This window comes from Athene noctua, chromosome 13, assembly GCF_965140245.1.
Source record: "Athene noctua chromosome 13, bAthNoc1.hap1.1, whole genome shotgun sequence".
Lineage (NCBI taxonomy): Eukaryota > Metazoa > Chordata > Aves > Strigiformes > Strigidae > Athene > Athene noctua.
The window spans coordinates 8,613,143-8,634,410 of NC_134049.1; the positions used below are offsets into that span (position 1 = coordinate 8,613,143).

At 39.7% G+C, this 21,268-nt stretch overlaps 1 protein-coding gene across 7 annotated transcripts in view; it reads right to left on the bottom strand.

Annotated features, from left to right (window-relative positions):
- The window catches only part of AKAP13 (A-kinase anchoring protein 13), a 224,007-nt gene that overhangs the window by 26,696 nt on the left and 176,043 nt on the right, over positions 1-21,268 (bottom strand). For all 7 annotated transcript variants that reach the window (XM_074917611.1, XM_074917615.1, XM_074917614.1 and 4 more), the window contains 6 exons: positions 18,829-19,012; positions 17,499-17,607; positions 13,282-13,407; positions 9,288-9,330; positions 7,926-8,031; positions 2,585-2,756 (listed from right to left, as the gene is read on the bottom strand). In XM_074917611.1, the coding sequence (XP_074773712.1) occupies positions 2,585-2,756; positions 7,926-8,031; positions 9,288-9,330; positions 13,282-13,407; positions 17,499-17,607; positions 18,829-19,012 (740 nt within the window). The remainder of the gene's footprint in view (positions 1-2,584; positions 2,757-7,925; positions 8,032-9,287; positions 9,331-13,281; positions 13,408-17,498; positions 17,608-18,828; positions 19,013-21,268) is intronic.

Genomic DNA, 21,268 nt, shown 5'->3' on the forward strand with positions numbered 1-21,268 from the left:
GGTCTGAAACCACAACATGTACCAATGCAAGGAGCATCATGCTTTAACACCACTCTTTGTTATATATATATGCCAGAGCAAAAGCTGTGTATCTTTTCCAGAACAGCCTGAGTCTCCTCATGATCTCTGCCAACAGATTTTGGAGAATCAAAGTTTTCAAGGATGATTAAAACTGTTTTTTTCATAATAATTGATAATTGGATTTGGAGCATTAACTCATCTGACAGATGAAAGATCACAACTCAAACACTCTCAGATGAGATTCAGAAGCTTAGAGAAAACCTGTTACTTCCACTCATTCATGAAAACACATATTAATACAGATCATGAATTATATTTTAAGTGTACGTTACACTGTAAGCACACAGTTCTGAATTATTTCTAGAAGAAATATGGAAGGAAAAAATTCCACATCCAGAATGACAAAATACTCTCACATTCCTACAATTTCTGACATTTGGGTCTAATTAAAAATCCAGTAACTCTTCTGATATTTTGAGAGGTAAGGATAAGACCACAGGGTGTTGCTATTCTGTCAATGTCCCACAATTTCCTGTGCAAGAGAGACAGAAGAAACAAACCTACATGTTCTTGCAAAAACCCACAAGCAGTATCATTTTTCAGATCAAACAAGGAAGAGGGACAGAACCTGCTTCTGGTGCATGAAAAGAGGCAGTGAGACAATTCAGAACCATTAAATTCGTACTCAAGCCTTGAAAGCCTGAAGGCAGCTCTTTAGTATGTACCATTTAGCAACAGAGCATTTTCATTTTTTAGATCAAAAATCTGGTTTCAGAAACTTCAATCCAAATCAGCTCTTCAGCAGGCTGGAAGTTCCTCCAACTTCTCTGTATCATTGGTATTAATAATTAAAACATCAAAAACCTTCCTTTCTGCATCACTGATCATAAAAAATAAAAAATACCAGGCAAAGTGCTATTAAAAATTAGAATTTTTTTGCTTATCCATTTGTTTTAAAGCACACTAAATCTTTCAGCCCTGACTAGCTGTTTCAGGATGCTGGAGGCATCATTAAAAAAGTTGAGACATTGACTTTAAATGATCCAGCACTTTAAAAGGCATTAAGAAAAAGTCATCCATAGGCAAGACAGCAGTGATGGTAGTAGTAAAGCACTGCCACTTCTGTAAGAAAAAGGTAGACTACAACAGCACGGCAACAGAGCCTCTGCTGCTGGTTATCAGTCATTTCCAAGGCTTTTGATGGCTGTTTTAAGATGCGAGGGAAGAAAGGACCATTCTGAGATGTAAGCTTACACCTGGACCCTCACCAAACTTTTCTTGTGGCATTCATTTTCTGGTCAATGCAGAAAACTTACACTAATTTTCTGCTGTACTTTGAAAAACAAGGGAAGAACAGCTATGCTAAAACATAAAATGTTGGATTATTTTAACTCATTAGGGATTTAGAGAGTTAAACCAGGATATATTTGATGTTCTAAGTGGCTCCAGAAGCTGTTAAGAAAGTTGACTGGGGAAAGGGAGAGGATGCATTTGAGAGTTTATGATTGTTGATGCTTTTGACTTCCCATCAGGCTGACACAGAGCGTGTCTCATGCAAACAACTTTGCTTAAATCTCTTCTTTTCCAGGAAACTCAAAACTGCCATTCTGGATTCAACTGGCTGTTCCCTCCCTTACTCACTAGAGATGTCGTATACGCTGCTCATCGACCAGAAGGAACAGAGACAGAGCCTCCTGCTCCAGCCTGGGAGCAATTCCCATACATGCTTTACTCATCTCTAGGCTAGTGGAGTGAAAAATATTACTGAATAGTGAGGAACACAGAGCCCTGAGCTGCAGTGGGAAAAAGACATATTCTGTAGCTTTGGGTCACTGCGTAAACCAGCCACCATTCTGGTCTCGACCACACAAATGCTGCTGACCTTACTGAGCTACAGGCATGAGAAACTGATAAGAAAAGAGAACAATATCACCAGTCTCGCAGAAACCCTCCGCTGTGGTTCCTGTACTGCCTGCCTGCATTGTACTGCACGTACTTCACATGCACACAGGCACCTGCCATTTGACCTGTGATGCAATTTCATGTATAAAGGGAGAAGAGGGTTAGTATTTCCTTTTTGTATCATACTGTTCTCACTGAGAGCTCACCGAAACAGTATTTCAGAGAACTAAAGCAACACACTACAGACTGGTGGGACATTTTTTTTCCCTATTGGAAATAAAAGCTGTGATCCAAGCCAGCTTTCCCTGTTCTGCATCCATCTTAACAAAACACCTCAGCCCCAAGCCATAACATGCAGCTGAAATAACCAAAGTCCTCCAGCTGACTGATCCATTCCAACAAGCAGGGGCAGAAAACCCCATGGGATGCTGCGATGTCCAAGCACAGGCTAGGAATGAGGTTGCAGGACACCTCCTTGCAGCCATGACTCGTTTCAGTCCAGCTTCCACAAAACAACACACTGCTCCATGAATCACTATCCCCAAAGTCTCCCTCCCACCCCACAACCTGAAGCAAGAGGAAAATAAAGCATAAGGTTCGCATTTCCCATGTACGATTTAATGAAAAACAAACAGAAGGGTTGAAAAAACTCCTGACTTACTTGCACAGTAGTACGAATCCTTATTGAAAGGTTTCATACAGTGGTAACAGGTTGCTTGGGCTACAACAGAGGTTGCAGTGAAGAGATGTCCATTTACCAGCTTCTTATCTTTTTCCTTCTCCTTGGAATCTTTGTCCTTCTCTTTAGTCTTCTCCTTATCTTTCTCTTTTTCCTGCCGAGACAAAATGAACAAATGTCTCGTTACTTCACAGAGGTCTATTCTCTAGTTACAAATTCTTCAGTGTTTGCCTTTGGCACTATGATGATATCGATTGGCGCACACCTAACAATAGTCATGCGTCTGCACAGCTCTGCTAAAAAATCAGCTTACAGCCCCTATGGATGTGGATTAACATACTACTGATTCACAGAACCTTCTGCATGGGTATCTCACCAGTGGAGACAAAACTGAGTCTGTTCTAAAGGCAGCTATTTTCTTACACTTTTGTTTTTTATTTGCTTGGTTTGATGACTTACCTCTTTTCTTCTTCTGGGCCTCATCAATCTCTTCAGCACTTTCAATGAATTGTGTTAAATACAAACACCATGTGTAACATGGATCAAACTTTCACCACAGCCAGTTTTTAAGGCCAACCTGTAAGACTCATGCTTTGCAACTGTATTTTTAATGAAGAATATGAGCCCTTCCTCAGTGGCTGTACAGTGTCACTGCCAGGATATGTCCACCTCTGTTTTCCTTCTGACTAGCAACTTTTTCAACAGTTTTATGCAACCCCAAGTAACTACGTGAAGTTTTTTGGGGAAATCGATCTTTCAAACTCAAAAAATACAGCACCACAGAAAGGCTGAGGAACAGCAGCAACATGATAAAATATTATCTCGTCATCTGGAAGCCATGTTTTAACCTCTGGGCTACTCAGCTTTGGAAAGATGACAAGCACAGACAGTTTCTCCAACTTCTAGCAGAGTTTTTGTTTACCTATCTATCACTACCCAAAACAGAAAATATTAAATACTAAAAATTTGAAACATTTTTCCCTGCAGCCTTTTGTAAAGTTGGAATTATCCCAAACAATTTTAAAAAGAAACTCCACAGAAAACCACCAAATTTGCATTGTAGTAACTCCGTGACTTTCTATGTACCACCTTAAAAAACGTTTACCATACAATTCAGCTCCACATCTGTATTTTAACTGTTACTGCAGATTTCATGGCATCTGAAAGAGAAGCTTAACCTGAAATCGGTAAAGGCTTTTGTAAGCTTATCTTTGCATTTTGTTATTTGTTTGCCACATGCCCTTTGCTAAATATTGGTCACAGCCTAAATATCACAGAGCTGCAGAGCAGCCCATGTGAGCAACTGCCATGAAGCAGTTAAAAGCAGTGTTGAGCTCTGCAGCCATCCACAGGGAAACTGTTGAGCCTTTGATGACATACTCAAATAATCAGTAACTCAGCCTAAGGTCTCTCCTCTCCCAACACACCCCAGGCAAAATGTCAGTGTCAGAGTCTCTCCCTGCAAAGACTCATAAACAGACAGTCTTTTTACTGGCCCTAAATGCTATTTTGTTCTCCAAATAAGCAAAACCAGAAGCATTACTGTATGGAATAATCCTGTCTGAAGCAGAAAACCTGCCAGGGGGAGGTTGCTTTGCAGCCTATCTCTGACTCCTCTGAGCCATCAGCTTGGATTACCAACCCCAGGTAAACCTCTAACAGCTCTGTTTCCCTCCACTGACCTGTTCACCTTTAACCATGTCCAGCCTGGCAAGAATCAAGAACTAAAACTCCGCAGTTTAGTCCTTGGTCAATGGTACCACGCTGACACCTACAGCTTTGCTCTATTGCTAGAACTTGTGAAGCTCCTGGAGAACAGATTACCCATGCTCAAGGCATATCTTGCAACTCTCATGCTTAAAATGCTGAAAGGAGATTCACCATCCCATACTTGAAAGTACCTCATGTTTACTGCAAAGCCCAGTAATTCTAGTCTGGAATAATGTACCCCGTCTTCATAAAAATCACTGTAAAAAAAACATCTTAAAGCTGAACGACCCCAGGAAAAACAGGAAATGGGTGCACCACTTTTAAGGAGGAAACAGCAAACTTCATACACGTGATGCCAGCCACACCACTGAAGTACAAGGTCTCAAAATGAGATTTTATTAATTCTGGGGTTTTTTTATATATATATCTTATTTTATTTTTTGCTATGACAGTTACGGGAGGTTTTTTTAAAAAAAGGACTGTAAAAACAAAACCATTTTCCTGTGCTATTGGAGCTGCCAGAATGACTCGCAGCACAGCTTCAATGGCTGAACCTGCACCGGTGTGCACTGACAGACACGATGGGCACTGCAAATCGGTCATGCGGTCCAAAATAACAGACTGTGTGCTGCAGCAGCAGATCCCGCTAAAAATAATCATGAAGTTCTTACCTCCCAATGCTTAAGTCCTACTAGCTTCACTGTTATTTGAGGTACTTCAGCAAACTTATTCCATTTTATCGACATCCTGCCCCTGGCAGCAGGAGAGCTGCTCCCCACCAGCATTAGCCCATCGTGATGGCCACGAGCTGCCAGCACAGCCGGGCAGGGGAAGGCAGTCAGCGAGGAGTTGAGCAAACGGGGGAGGGCGGGACGATTGCTACTAACTTCCTTGAAGATGATTTTAGCTACTTTGCTATTGCTTTCATCTCACCCTACCGTACCTTCCACTGCTAAAAAAACCCATTTAAACTAGTACAAGCAGGAAAGGATGGGATTAGTATTTTAGAAGTCATAAATCAATAAGAGACCACCCATTTAAAAGGCAGACGGTGATAAATCAAACCCTCTGTGATGTTTGGGATACAGAAAAAGTGAATTTTAACATACCTTGGTGTTGCTATGTAGTACTTCAGTAAACAAAGTGCTGTAGAAGATTTCTCAGACAGAAAGGTTTCACGTGTTTGTGCTCTTCCTGCTCTACAGGCCACAATTATTCCCCATCTCCTAGTCCTTTCAAACACTTACAACCCTTACTATAGACAGGGAAACACTGGTGGTGGTACAGCACTGCCTAATAACTGCACAGGTCAAGGAAAAAGAGAAATTACTCATGCTAATTTTTTTGTCGTCATTTCCCAGAAACTGTCTACCAAAATGATCGTCTTTTTTTTCTTAATTGACTGACATATAGCATGTTACAGATGTCACATACGGCAATCAGTGCATGCTGTTGATTTTAAGAAATTTGCTGACTGGTCTCCAAATAACACAAAATACATGCCAGACATGGGTAAACTTCTATCAGTATCCCCTTCAGGTAATTCTCCAAACACCCCTTTATTTTTAGGGGTTTTTTTACATAACTATTTACACCGTTTTCAAAAAGAGCTGTTGCCATGAGTAGGCTCAGATGTGCTTTATTTTATGGTCCATCTTAGAAAGCAGTGCCCTTCTGAAGGTTTGGAGAAAAGTAAAACCTAGCTGGAAAGAAGTTGAAGCCTCCCTCCCTCCTGACAGCCCAGACAGCAGCAGAAACCAACTCTTCCTGTCCAACTTCCTCTTTCAAGGTTTGTTGTTTTTCTTTTTAACTCTTACAGGTTTTCATCAGCCATAATGCTTCTGAGAAATCAGAGTTCCCAAGAATTTTTAGGTGAAATTGTTTAAATGTACAGCTGAAGCTCTAAAAAGGTACGTAATGCAACCATTCCACTGTGAGCAGAGCAATCATAATTTGAATGATACTGTGGCTTTTTAGTTAGTGAAAATATCAAAACTGATACAAGCTGCAATATTTGTAGTGTGTATTATTGTCGGGATTTTGGAGCAATTTTTTATCAACAGTTTCAGACACAATCATGAAATTAGTGAAATCAGACTGCACTCATTTAACAAAAGCAGAGTAAATATTTCTAAGCATGTTACATTTTCTTAACTGTCCCAAACAGATCTCTTTTTTACATATATTTATCTGCAGTTCTTGCTTTAGAGATTATTCACCCGAAGTGCAAGAGCCAGTTAACAAATTTCCAGTATCACTCACAGGCTGTGCAACATGCTCTACAACGTCTCACCAGTGGTTTGCACAGAGGTTTCTATGTAAACAGATTTATTTTTTTTTTGACATTGTATTCTGCAGCAGGGAACAGCACTGTCTTAAAGATGCTCAGCAGCAGCTCGGAGCCACTGCTACTTGCAGCTTGCATCTCTAAAGGAAGATCCATAAAGAGAAACGGTGTGTTAGGGTGACTGATCGCACTACAGCTGCTACTTCATTGCAAAGGTGACGCAGTCTTTCAAAATGTGTATCAAAATGTGCGCTGGACCATGAGAGCACACAAACCCAGCTACCTTAGCGGAACACTCAGGCTGAAACATCAAGTGCTTATTGCTGGGAAAGGCTAAAATCAAGTTTGCTGGTGCAGATGAAACTTTACCCCTCCCAATGTAAATGATTCAGCCCAGTCTTATTCTGCAATAGGCACAATGCTCATTATGCCACATTTTGTCTCCCATTTTCTATTCACTCATCAGAATATGTAACCATGTATCTCAGGGGCCCTCCAATAGCATTTACCAACATATTAGCTACATATCACCTAACTATATAATACACATTGCCCACTTTGAGGTAAGGAGCTCTTAGCTTTTCTCAGACACGATAAACCGAGGTGAGATTCAAGTAAAAAATAAAACCGAGCCAAAAATGCCTCAAACAGATATTAATCTTCAGGGACAATCTAAGGTAACCACAGCCCGTTTGTGTGAAGTATTTAGCATTAATGTAATTATTTCTGTAACCAGTGCTGTCCACAGGAAATTCAGCTGTGCAGAGCAGTGTTTAAACTTTAGCAAATTAAAGCCCAGGGTTTCAAGGATGGGAAAAAGGAGAAAATATAAATATTGGCCGTCACTAAAGGTCACAGTTTGACCAACTTCTCCAGAAGTGCACGGGAACTTTGTGGCAAAGGTAAAAATAAAAGGGAAACGCAATACAGCTTTCAGCAGCCAGTCCCTTCTTACAGCTCCCACCCTCATTTTATTAAGCACCTCCCAGGTTCTGTAAAAATTAGACCGATCAATCACTGCAAAGCCGTAACTCATGCTGGGGCACCATCTATTCTCTGTAACAAATGAAGCTTCATTCTGTGAGGAAAAAGAGGCCAAAACATTGCATAGGAAAACTTACTTCAGATGCATTTAAATTTTGGGTTGCTAAGGCCTCCCATGTAGCTATTCCCTACTACCCCACAGACAATCCTCCTGTTGCAAACGGAAGAAAGGAAGTCAGGTAAAGACATAAATACCACCCTGTGAAAACACACTGAAATACAGAATTCATCCCTGCTATGTATGGGTATTTCATGGCTGTATAAATCACAAGAAGCACTTACTTTGCTCTTCTTGCTGCTGGACATTTTATTCCTGAGGTAGCTGAAGGTGCGACTGACTTTTGTTACGCTTTTACCAGTGGGGACACTGCTGCTCTCTTCAGATATGCTAAAACCAAGAAAGAAAGAGATTGCTTTTAGGTTTGTTTTTTTTTCTCTCAAAGCATCTATTAAATAGATAGATTCTTCTTAAAAGGACAAATGCATTTATTATCCAATAGAGCCACGGGTTGCTTTACGGTGTTATACCAGAGAAGGCAAAGTGAAGACAAAATGCCAATCCACAAGATTTTAATGCATTTCAAGGAATCCTTTTATCTGTTTTTAAGTAATCTCCATTCTCAAATCATGCCATAGCACCCTCTGCTGCTCCCGTGGCCAAATAACCACTAACCAGCTTGCAGCATCTGCCCATTTACATGGCCAATATTGCATATACACAGCCAGTCTTGGCATTAATCATCAGTACTTCAGACAGAAAGGACAGACACACATACATCCTTTAAACAGAAATCTCCTTCCAGACAAGGACATCTAATGGTCTCTGAAAAGGCAGTGAGTGTCTTTAACAGAAACCACACCGTTAAACCACACAAACAGCAATGGTTCTTTGTATTAATTTAGGCATTTCTGGGACACCAGATATTTTCTACCAGTCTTTATATGCACAAGCTTATGACTTCTTCAGCTTCTATGGAAGAATAAAAATTACAGAGAAAACTATTATCGCATTAAAGAAAAGGACACAGTCTGTCAATAGGAAGTACAACACAAAAGCAGAACAACAGAAAGACAAACGAAATCAAGGAGAAAACAGCAGCGAGCAGGGGTGAAGAGCCACCAAATAAAGCCAAAGCTATCAGAGTGACACAGAGACCAGACACCCAGCTCCTTCAGTGCCACAAACGTCCTTCCTCCAGGGAAGTGCTTTTAAAGCCAGTACACACCAGAAAGATTATCTCTTCTCTACAGCTTGCAAAAATGAAAAGTAATGTTGTTTTGGCCTTCATTATAGAAATATAGACAGAATTAGCCACAGGGTAATTAGCCAAATTACAACTACTTTAGTGTAAAATATAACTCAGGGTAAACTGGTATTGTTTGATATTAGATAATCAGATATGATATTAGCTATGAATATACACAAAGCCTCATCAGCAATAAAACCTAAAACGGACTTTCCTATTCTATGATCTAAAATATCCTTCAGCCTTTAGACATACAGGACAGGTTTTCACAAGCCTGACAACTTGTGATTTCAGCTGAAGTGCACTGGTGACAGGAAGGCTTTTGGTGGTCCAAACCCAAAGAGAGCCCGCTGCAGGAGTCCCACCAGAAGAGACATGGTACCCCCAAATACTGTACCTCTGAACTGAGGAACCCGTGGAGCCACTGAATGTCTGTGTACCTGGAAAAGATCAGAGGGGTGGGGGGGTGTGACATGTTAGAATGCAATCTTAGTCCAGCGATTATAAAAACACCGTTTGCATATTTGGATGGTTAAAGAGAAGGGGAGATGTTTTCCAGAAGTGTTTAGAATAGATTTCATGTGCCCAGGATAAAGCCTGCTCCCTGTATCCTTAGGTGCTCTCAAACTGGATGCTGAGGTGAAAGCCTGCTTAGTATTTTTATTGTTCTTCAGCTATTAAGCAAAGGATGTGCATCTGTTACCTCTGATGGTAAATCAAGGTTTCTGAATTAGAACTGTCAATTCAATGACAATAGGTATAAATGAGAATCATTCTGCCACAATGCTTTTATTTATACACCACTAGAAAGAATCTATTGTGCAACACATCCGGGTTTTATGCATAAAACTTTTCTGCTTGATAAAATTATAGTTCATTTTCCCATCAAAATCCTGAAACACTTCATAAAGAGTATGGGAAACAAGAGAAGCCTTATTCCATTTTCCACGAAACACTACCAGCCTAGGGCTTAGTCACAAAACCCTGTGCTTGAGGAAAGTCTGACTTTCAACACGAAGCTGAAGCCCTGCCAATGACACGAATTCTCTTTATACCACAAGAAACCAGCTTGCACAATGCATTTGGAGCAGATCAGGTAGCTGACACCATTTACCAGAACCATCAAAGAATACTGATAAATCAGGATCCAGAGGAGAGAGGGCTCTCTCCAGACTAACTGGGCTTGTCAGACTCCGAAAACCCTCACTACAAGCACTGTCTGCAGTCCTATCTGAAGTTCAAGAAGCTGCATGACTGATCATCTTATTAGGCTTCTGCATATACATTGCAAGAAGAATGGTACTCTGGCTTCAAATTCTGTTAACATTTTAAAGCTAACGGTGAATGGAAAAGAGCCACTTGACATCAAAGGTGATCCTCTACCCAAAAGCAGTATAAGTGCATTAGGAAAAACTGTGCATACAATATTATGCCTTGTGATTCTAAAAGACACATTTTCCTAACTGCCGATTCAAGCGACAACAGAGTCTGAGACAGAAATATCATTTCTTCATATTGCAAAACTAAAACACAGGCATACTCCATTACCTAATCCCTGCTTGAAGATCTGTGTTAATACCTCCCTTGCAAAATCTTTCATCTAATTAATGATCTATGCCAAATACATCCAAGTTAGCAATACTGTAACATGCATCAAATGAAGTCTACTATTCAGTTTCCTGATTGTGTTGGGTTTTTATATAATGTCCACTTCATAAGTGCCTACTAAGATCACTCAAGTAATTTACCAACTCCTAAATCCCTGGTTAATGCTCCAGTGACTCTGGTTCATGTTTCAGCTCTAGTTTGCCTTAAACATGGGTTAAGCCTCCTTAGTTTTTCCTTTTTTTAACAGCTTCATCAGTTTGACTGGATTTAAGCATTTCACAAACCTTTTTGTTTCTTTGCAGTTAACATAAGAAATATGAATGAACTCTGAATCAAGAGCTGCAATAACTTATATTTGTGACTGTTTTTCAGCACCTTGAAAAAGCACATTGCATGGGAACCTCAGTTATGTACTATTTATCTTTTACTGCAATAGTGTTTTATCTGAAAAATGGGGTATTCTTGACACTGGCAAGCAAAACGAATGCAGACAAAAACCAAGGTGAAAGACTGTTGATGATTTCATATTTTAGGCTACAATATAATATCATATGATCAACACTCTGCTGGCAAGCTATAAAGCCCATGAAGGTAACCATAGAAAAGTACACATTTTCTCACCTTCAGGGTTTTTCTTTGGAAGTAGAAGATGGGAAGGAAGGTTTATTTCCATAATTTTTGTGTTTCCAATCGTCAACAGGTTCAAAACTAAAATGCTAAAACTGATTTCACAAGCCACAAAGAAAGATTGTTTTGTTCAAAGGCCAGGACTGTTATCTATGTCCAATGAATCTGGGCTAAGCACTCAAATTTTGGTGTACCTATCTGAACACCTTTTAAGCATTACCCACCAAAATTATTTATGGTAACTGAACTTGAAATAATTCAAGTTCCATTATGCAGAAAGCAGTGACTGGACTAGGATGTTGCAGACAAGAGAAATCAGCTCACAACTCCTTAACACCGGTATTTAAACTTTTGTGGGCCAAGAAATCCAAAGGCTTCATAGTAATTTTCTAAAATACAGACTGGCTTGTCCAGCCACCTGAAATCAACATCTTAAATATATAATAACATCAAACAAACTGCAACTAATTCTCCATACTCTTGAGAAAAACAGGCATGGAGCAACTGAGGAGCGGTAACTCTGAATGAAATGAAATCCAAGTTCAATGTCAGTGCCAACACATCTATCTTCTAATGAGAAATGAACCCTGAAGACATGAAAAAATAAACTGGTCTGGGATTACTACATGAAAAATGCCCATTGCCAAAGCAATTTTATGAATAGCTGTGGCTAAACCAACCTTTATATAAAGTCACCACTGTACCCTCAAATATGGGGGCATAAAACACACGTAAAGAAAGCAGTATCTCTGTTTGAGACGGTATCTGACATTATTTTAAATGCTCATCATTAACAGCAGCACTGATGAGGGAGAGAAGATAAATACTGGCTAACAAAAATACCTCCCCAAATCTATGCCCTAACCTGACTATTAGGAATTAACTAACTGGTCAGATGCTTAAAACAAACAAACAAAGATAAATAATAAAAACAAACCCAAAAAACAAACCAAAACCAAGCCAATCAAAAAAACAAATCCACCAAAAAGCTTAGCTAAGAGTATTTTTTACTACAGGAGTAAGACATCAACGCACAGCTGTGTGTGTCTGCAGTTCACTTTGTGGGGACCACGAACTGTCAATGTTGTTAAGGGCTGAAGAGAAGGACAGAGCAAAGGGGAAGAAGCTTAAATATGGAAAGGGGTAGAATCACACCTGGGAAGAAAGAGCACAGGACTTTCTTGTAGGAAGGGAAAAACCCACAGTGAAGACTGGGAATGGAAAGGAGGAGAATTTAGAATCCTATAACATGGATGGTATAGAGATTTTTTAAAGTCAGGAAGCAACCAAATCTGTTGGACTGGAAAGCAATTTCTCTCATCCCAGTATGGGCATGAGAGATGTGAGTTAGCTTCTTTGTAAACCTTTGATTTGTATCAACTAACGCAGCTGCTCTGAATTTTCTCTTTAGATAGAGAATGATCTGTTCTGGTTTATTTCAACAGTCTAATAAAGCATGCTTAAGAAATAGGAAACATTTTCAATTATCTTTGATAAGCCTATTTAAGAAAACAAGAGGAGTGAAAATTACTTTAATTCAATCTTCTGCCTGAGTTGGGTTTCTTTTAGCAATGGAGTTTGCAGGAGGCAAAAAAAGCTACCATGTAACACACTTGCCTGTTTTCCAACAAAACTATTCTGATTGTAACATGAGGACCTAGGTAAAACACCTTGATGATTTAAGGTGTTTGGCTGCCACAGATGCTTTTTGCTCAGTAGGGAAATTGAAGTTCCAACCAAGATTTTCAGAATTTATTATCAGGACTTCTCCCCTCTTCTCCTTCCACCGAGCAATGTACTCACTCTCACCTATGGAGGGGTAACGATCTACCTCTTCTGTTAAGGCACTGCAACAATCCCAAGACAAGTATTTTGGTTTTAATAAAAAGGTAACAACTACATTGCTGGTCAGAGTGGCATATTTGCCATGTGGATACCAACCAAAACTAACCAGATGAGGTGACGGTGCTGAGGTATGAGATTCTTTGGATTATAATTCTTTTATTCTGCCATTAGTTAATATTCAGACACAGGACTAAGATAATGTTGTTAGGCATCATGCAATAGAAAGGTTAGTTCAATGTCTAAAGCAGAAAACCAGATTTCCCCTTGCTTCCACCCATAATGGCTGCAATGCACAGAAAACGATTACTTACTATCCAACTCCTCCTCATCATCACTGGAAGAAGAGCCAATAGAAAAGAGAGTTTTAGACTTAGGAATGAGTGGAGAGATGCTGAAGGAGAAGGAGATTCGTCTCGATGGTCGAGTCCGGCCCTGGGCTGAGAAGTGGGTTAACAGCAGACATTAGAGCATGCTTGAAAATGCATTTAATAATAAAAAGGAGAGGAAAACGGCCAAAGCAAACTAAAACCAAAGCAAAGGAAATGTCTGCAAAGCAGCTGGCTTCAGAAAAGGCACAAGAAACAAAGAACTGAGAACATGCAAGTTCCAGAGGGTGCAGGTTTCAGAGGATGCAGGTCTCACTGCATGCATATCGCAGAGTTCAAGGCTTTTCTTATTTTTGCTGGCATCTTTTTATATGACCTCTTAATGAAGACTTACACATAAACAGTTACTTTCCCAAACAGAGTATCAACATAGTGGATCTCTGCACAAAAGGCATGTGCTTCGCAGAAATAACTGCCAGGAAATCAAACTAGAACAATTCAATATATTTGTTTAATGGTGCTTTTTGCAGTTAAATGACACAGCAAAGCTGCCGGATATTAGCAAGGACACTTTATCTGAAGTGTTGACTATCTACCTGGGGAGGTTCGTGCGAATTCTATCTCGAAAACAAACCCAAACATTTTGATAATGTTATGCCCTTAAAAGTTTCCAGCTTTAAAAGGGAGACACCTAAATTTCCCCCTTTTTCTTCAAAAATAAAACAGAAAAAACAAGCATATCTTCTGCTGCTTTCTAAAACTCACAGTCCTTGTTCTAAAGCAACTGCCTAACATGAGAAACATGAGAAAAGCCCCTCTGCACCCTCTTCTGTTCTTGTCTGGAAGATGTGTACCAAACTCAGCAATCAGTCTGTGACATCAAATCTCCCATAATTTGTAAGAGCAGCTCTTGCATAGCAGCAGCTTTGCATCAATCCGTTATAAGTACAATCTGCTCTGAAAAGAGTTGCAGGAGCCAGCTAGCCGCTCTTAACAGAAATTCCTACACAGCCTCTTAGGGAGATGCCCAAGGGCTGTATTTCCAAAATCTCATGGTACAAGCACAGGTGGAAACCTCTGAGCTGTGACCTGACCAGTGTCAGGCTGCTGGATACCCATTTCTCACATGGTACATCAGTGTGTTCTAAGGAAAGATGACTGGGACAGGGTTGGGGAAACTCTGCCCCTGGCACAGGTCTGACCTAAAGGTCCTACATTTAATCTATATTAAACATCTTCAGGGCATATATGACTTCTAAGTCATTCCATGACATGGATAAATCGATTCACTTGCACAACAGGGAAAAGAGGCTCAAGACTTTATCAGTATTAAACTTCCAAGAGAAAGAAGTAGCAATTATTATTCTCTTCGAGTGTCCTTTCAGCCACATACATTTGTATTGCTGATATCATACCCCAAAACCGAATTCAGAATATAAAAATACCATCTGAGGAATATCCAATCCAATGCAAGCAATGCAAGGAAAACTCCCCTGAAATTTTCCTTCAGCCATTAGTCATAAACGCCAATTGCTTAGAGGTGATTTGACTAAAATTATGTGCACACTTCCAATGTAAGCAAAACAACCCTAGAGGGACACAATGAAAGGCATTTAATTTGAAGAATTCTTAGCAAGATTCATGCATTAATTTTGTTTAGACTGCCTTTCAAAGGCGTTGTTCTAGTGTCCCAGACCTGAAGAACATGACTAGGCAACACTGTTTTCTTTCTTCTGTAGTCTACAGTCTATTTAGACTAAAAGTCAAGATGAACAATAATACTTTACTGTAAATAGAACCACCTCCTCCAGCACAGTTCAATTCAACTTCCATTTCAGTGGTTTTATTTATAGCAGTTCCTGGCTTTATAACAATGCTCCACACTGGAAATTTGCTATTCCAAAGCTGAAAGCAGTCTTCCGAGCACTCCAGCCAACAGCTCTTGTGACCTCCGTCTATAAAATGCTGAAGGATTAACAGTTGTGAATGGCCACAGCAGCTCTTGGAACTTCTGAGACATCAGATGGAGTGCGGGCTAAAAACTTAGTCTTGGAAATTGCTCCTACCTCAGTACATATGATAATAAATGGGAAATGCAAGTGAAAGCCCTCCATATGTTTATTCATATGGAGTTTTTGAAGTTTTTGTGCAGAACATGTTGCTTTCTTCCCATTCAGACACATTTGCAGGGATCGGAGAATTTTTTTAAAAAACACCTACCATAAAATTATGCAAGTGGAATGAAGAATTAAAGATTTCCTAGATTCACATCCATGAAATCAAGGATTTATTCTTGCAAAAGTCTGAAGTATTCTGCTGAAATATTATGAATGTCAAGCCAAGGTGATATAAGAGAGTTTATGGACCAAGACCTTCTTGTAAAAGGCACTAAGCTGCTTTACATTTACTTACAGTCCCAAGTCAAGTAACACTACTCCTCTTTCAAAGTGACTGAGGAAGAATGAAGTGATTTACTGAAGTTTCCAAAGTCAGGAAAGACTCCGAGCTGGGAAGAGAATCCGTGACCTAAATTTTCAAGGTGAGTAATCCTTTTGGATGCTCACATCAACTGTCTCAAATGCATTGATTTTCAGAAACCACCTTCCTATAAAAATGAGGCCCTTCTGAGCTGTCACAAATTAACTACTGAGAAAATAAAGCTCACCAAAATGTTAGTAATTTTTAACTTCAGTGTCCAAAACTCAGAAACATCCACCCCAAAGCAGAAGACCAACCCTGCTATTTCTTCCACAGCCCCTCTGGAAAGCTTACTACATCTTCTCTTTTCCTTCTCTCTCAACAAGACTTTCATGGCTAGGCCAACTCTAGAAGAGGATGGGATAATCAAACCTCTCTACCACCAGCTCAGGCCTCGATGGCATTTTTAATGGGGGTCATAAGACAGAGAAGAGCGGAAAGGTGTCAAGTTGTCCAATTCCAAGATGGAGGCCCAAATCCTTCACTGTCGTAACCCCCGCTATGGGCCTGAAGGGAAGTCTATAAAGCGAGAGGGAGATGAGAGGCACTTGGCCAGGCTCTCTCAGCCACTGACAGCATGTTTTCTGGAAGCTATGGTGTTTGGTTAGCAACTGGATGCAATGCCAATAAATTGGTTGCTTAAAAAAAAAAAATAATGAAGGCCTTCAGCCCGAGGAGGAAAGAGGGTGCCCCACTGCACAGAGCAGGAGCTGGCCTTTTCACGGGACAGATCTGCCCATGTTTTGGTTACCGTTGCTGGGGGACACATCCGTTAGGCCACATCCTTATTAATCATGGAAGAGAGATGGCAAAGAATTTACAAATGTCTCCTACAAAGCATAATCTCTGTGAGCTTCCTCCAGCAAGCCTCTTAAATGAATAAAATGCCTTTCTTAAAAGCACCTTTCCCTTGCTCAGCTTTGAAAGGAAAGCAGCATGTTAATAAAAAGGAGAAGATCAGAGACCATCACAGATTGACAAGACACGATCTAAAATGTCAATACAGTTTCTGGCTGGCAATTAGTAAAATGAAAACATGTGTAACAGCCCTTCCTAAGCACATCCAGCTGCAGCCTTCTGAATGACTTTTTCAGCCAAAAGAATCTATTCAGTGAAGCTGCAGCATTAAGTGCTTATTATCACTTCAGTTAAGTTAAACTGGACAATTTCACCTAATCACCTTTTATTATTTTCTTCAGGGATAAGAGTCAACAGATTACACCCAACTGCCCCAAAACAATTAACTCAAAATAAATAGCAACAAACTCCCCTAAGAAGACCAAGACATAGATTCCTAAGTTTCCATATATCAACTTTCAAAAAATCTAGAAGTAGGAAAATAAGATCTCAACTGGAATTTACCCGACATCAAAGGAAGAAATTCTGAAATGATGCAAAAATCAGACTTTTTTAAAAAAATAACAAATTCAATAAATCATAGTTTTCATATCAGAAGTCTAATTAAGAAAAAAAAAAAAAGACAAACAAAAGAAACCCCATAGAACTGGAAATAACTAGGGATATACTGGGAAGAACAAGACATGGATCTAAACTAAACGAGTTCTGCCTTTCCATACCCACAAATCCATGCAGCAGTGAAACATATATTTCACATAATATAGGAAAGCAAGAACAGGTACTAGCAAATTCTGCCTTGGGAAGGTACCAAGTTGTACTTAATAATACAGATGACAGAATGGATAAGGGAAAACTGTGTTACTCACTGTCCAGCACTGGTTTACTAATTGACATTAGAGACATAGATTTGGTCAGTGGAGATGAAACAGTGGAAGAACAGAAATTAAATCCTTGCGGCTGCGATGTCTGACGCATCTGTGGAACAGAAAATAACCACGCTGAGCAAATATATCAAGAATGACAGCACCATCCCAACTTCAGATCACAGTTCAGCATTCATATTTACTGAGCTTCTCACTTTCAAAAAGTGGGAAATTTAAACAATCCCAGCATAACGTAACAGGTGAGAAATGCAAGGACCACAAAAAATGTAATCGGTGTCATACAGGTGAAATGCAACATTTTGTTTTGCCTTTTAATTGTAGAACAACTAATTATGCAACAAACAGAAAGAGACTGGCTGCTTGGTTGTCTGGCAAGATAATGCAAGATGGATATTATTAACTGTCTGATGGCCACTGAAATTACTGTTAAGATTCAATCCTCAGTATAACTAGACTGTGGATCAACATGGTAAAAAATCTGATGCTTAGCAGTGCGTTCCCCAAAAATGCCATTCCTCAAAGCAAGAGAAGACATGAGAGTCTTGATAGAATAGGTCTACAGGCCAGATCTTGTAAGACCCATTTACTGCCTTGATGTACACCAGTGACTACAAGGTAAACAGACTGGCTGGCTAATGACTCTGGCATGAACCAGAAAATATTACAGCTGAAACTTCAAAATCAGAAATTCAGGGTATTTATAGTATTTAAGACTATAATTGCCGCTTTAATAAAAATAAGCAGAGATTCATAATATTGTAGCCCGTCTGTCCTTAATAGTTGTAATAGACTTTCATTCCAGAGAGAGCACTCTAAATGTTGCTTATAATAACGGGCTTTTTGATTCTGGTTGTGCCTATGAAAGAAAAAACCCCTTTATTTTCCTCCTATAATAAACCCAAATAAACCCCAAAACTTTAGCGGATAAATTACTACTTAGTACTTGTGTGTGTTACAGGACTGCAGAAGGCAGCATAAGCATTAATTGCAGCAGCTTTACAACACCTGCAATTGATAGTATCACTGTATCCATGCTGAAAAGTTAATCACTTTTCCATGATTACTCATGCAACCAGCGGAAGAAAACTGGGAAGTTTCTTGTTCTCACCCTAAGACTTCACCCCGCTTCAACTACGCTGCCCCAAAGAACCAAGCAGCAAATTTAACACAGTGGAAAGTCCTCCGTGTTAAAGATGGAAGATTTTAATAATATTATGTATATAGGGTGGAAGCCTTCATAGTGAGACCCACTTTGGAAAATTACTTACAAAACACTGATGTAGCATTTTCTAGACATATAACAATGCTTTACCTGGTGACTGTAGTCTCTGATTTCTCCTTGCTCGAGTTCTTCAGTGAGCAAAACCAGGGATCCACACTGATTGCTGGCAAGTGGACTCCTTCTGAGATCTTTGGAGCTCAGAGAAGAAGCCTCCAAGTTTGTAGAGGGCTTCTTGGTCTCACCAGAATCTCCAGCAAGGCCTTCTAGGCTGTAACTGAAGAGAAACCATAGAGGTTAGATGCTGACAAACTCACAGGGACCAGTGTCTTTCAGAACATAGCACCTTCAAGTGTAAAACACAAGGCAGTCACTAACTGAACTGTGAAGGGAAATGCTGATGTTATTCCTCAGCACGTTACTTCTTAACGACCAAGGGCAGATAGCAGTAGAGGGGTTTCTATTTTCTTCAGAACAAACAGCAGCATCTTTGTGCCTCTAATGAGACACAGTAGTTGGCTGAACAATCATTCAAACTTCTGGGCAACAGCCTTTCCTACTGTGTTTTGGGTTTTTTTCCTCCTTGAGTGCTGCACAGATAAATCTAAAAACATCCCTTCTAAAGATTTTGGTATTTCCACATATTCTCTGCTAGCTTTTTATTAGGCTCTCCCCTGGAATAAAGCCATCCAAATTAAACTACCTTGTATAGCACTGTGCTGCCTGTCCTGGATCAACATCCTCCCCAGCAGCCACAAAATCAGCTCTAGGCTGCCTGTAACGTTCCTCTCTGCAGACACATCCTCTGAATCTATTTAGCACTTGCCACTGCTCAGAGCTTTGGCACTGATAACGTCCTCCTTTCTGCCAAAGCTGGTTTCTTTTACTCATTTTCACTTTTTTTTTTTTTTTAAATTCAATAAATGTCTCCATCAGCCAACCAATCCTATTTTATCAGTTGCTGAGGAAGCTAGGTCTTGTCCAATGGACAATCACTCAAAGCTAAATAAAACACCAAACTTTTGCTTGCAGAATTGATAGTAATAAAAGGTTTGGCCAACCTCTGTAAAGACAACTGCTGATAGACAAGTGACCTCTACAGAAAGACGCTATTATACTCCTTTCTCACCTACACAAAACACTCCCTCTTTCACATGGGACTATTTCCATCTGATATACCTTGGCCTTAATATTCTGCTTCTGACCCTCCTGCTCCTCATGCCCAAGCACCAACAAACCCACTGCACTGCCAGTTTGGTTTAATGTGCAAGCTTCACAGATACACCAGTACCTCCCAGTACAGTAGCACAACTTCATGCCTAACACTTGATTTGATGCACATAAAGTCCTGCTAGTTTGAAGCAAGGCCTACTCTGGATATATATCCCAACCAGAGATAATCATGACATCCAAGTGGCCAACAAGCTGACCTATAAGCAAATGAAAGCGAAAACACACTACAGACTGTACAGATTATTTTAACAACCAGAGGAGCTTTAAATCCAGGTAGACTTGCATAATAGTGATTAATGTTCTGCATTCCTTTAGAAGCATTAAATGGCTGATAAATATGCATCTTCAAAGAAAAAATGGCAATGAATAAGAAGATTAAGTAAATGTTTTAGGGCTTTTTTCCATGGTAATTAATGAGAAAGAAGACTGGTTGAGGCATTTACAATTTAATCTGTTGTAGGAAGATTTTGACTCAACATTGTGTTTCAATAGCAGGCATTATAAAATTTATACTAAAACACTTGCAGAGAGAAATCAGTCTCATTTCTACTGACAGAAGAATATTTTTTTCTTTCATACCAGGGTGGTAACAACGATGCTACACTCATCATAGAGAAAAAAAAAAAAATCATGTAGTTTGTTGTGACATGAACAGATCAAACCTGCAAATACTAGCCCACAAAAATAGTTATCAGTGGGTATTACTGGTTTATAATTTATTGGTCAGGGTATATAGACCAGATGTAATTAAATTTGTAACTGGAAGGACAGATTAACTTCTTTCTCAATATCTGGTCTTCAGAAAAAGAGTTTAGAAGCTCTACCCACAACCAGCAAGAACTGCCAGAAGAAAGCTATAAAATCTGGGAGATAGGCAGGTAAGGATCTGATCTGCAAGCATCAATCTCAACTCTGGGTCTTTCTAAAGAAAATGCAAACTTTAAGTGCCTGGGAAATTTTAATCCGTTGCTACCAGATTGGTTTTTCATATAAAGTTTTACATGATTAGTCTCTTTGAAGAAAAAATTAGATCTTTCAATTTACAAAGAACAAGTCTGTTATGAACTTAAATCCTCATGAGATCCATCCAGGACAAATCGGCGATGAGTCACATTAACTCTTGATTCTTTGGATGTCACAATTACTGTTATGATCACTGCTGCAGAAAAACACACGCCTTAAAATCACGGAACAGCTCAAACCAACAGTGCAGCTTCTTTAATGCTCGAGGCCAATGAAGAGCAGCCGCCACCATCACCTGCACCCCAATTCAGAAGACCCATTCCCAAGATTAATTGCT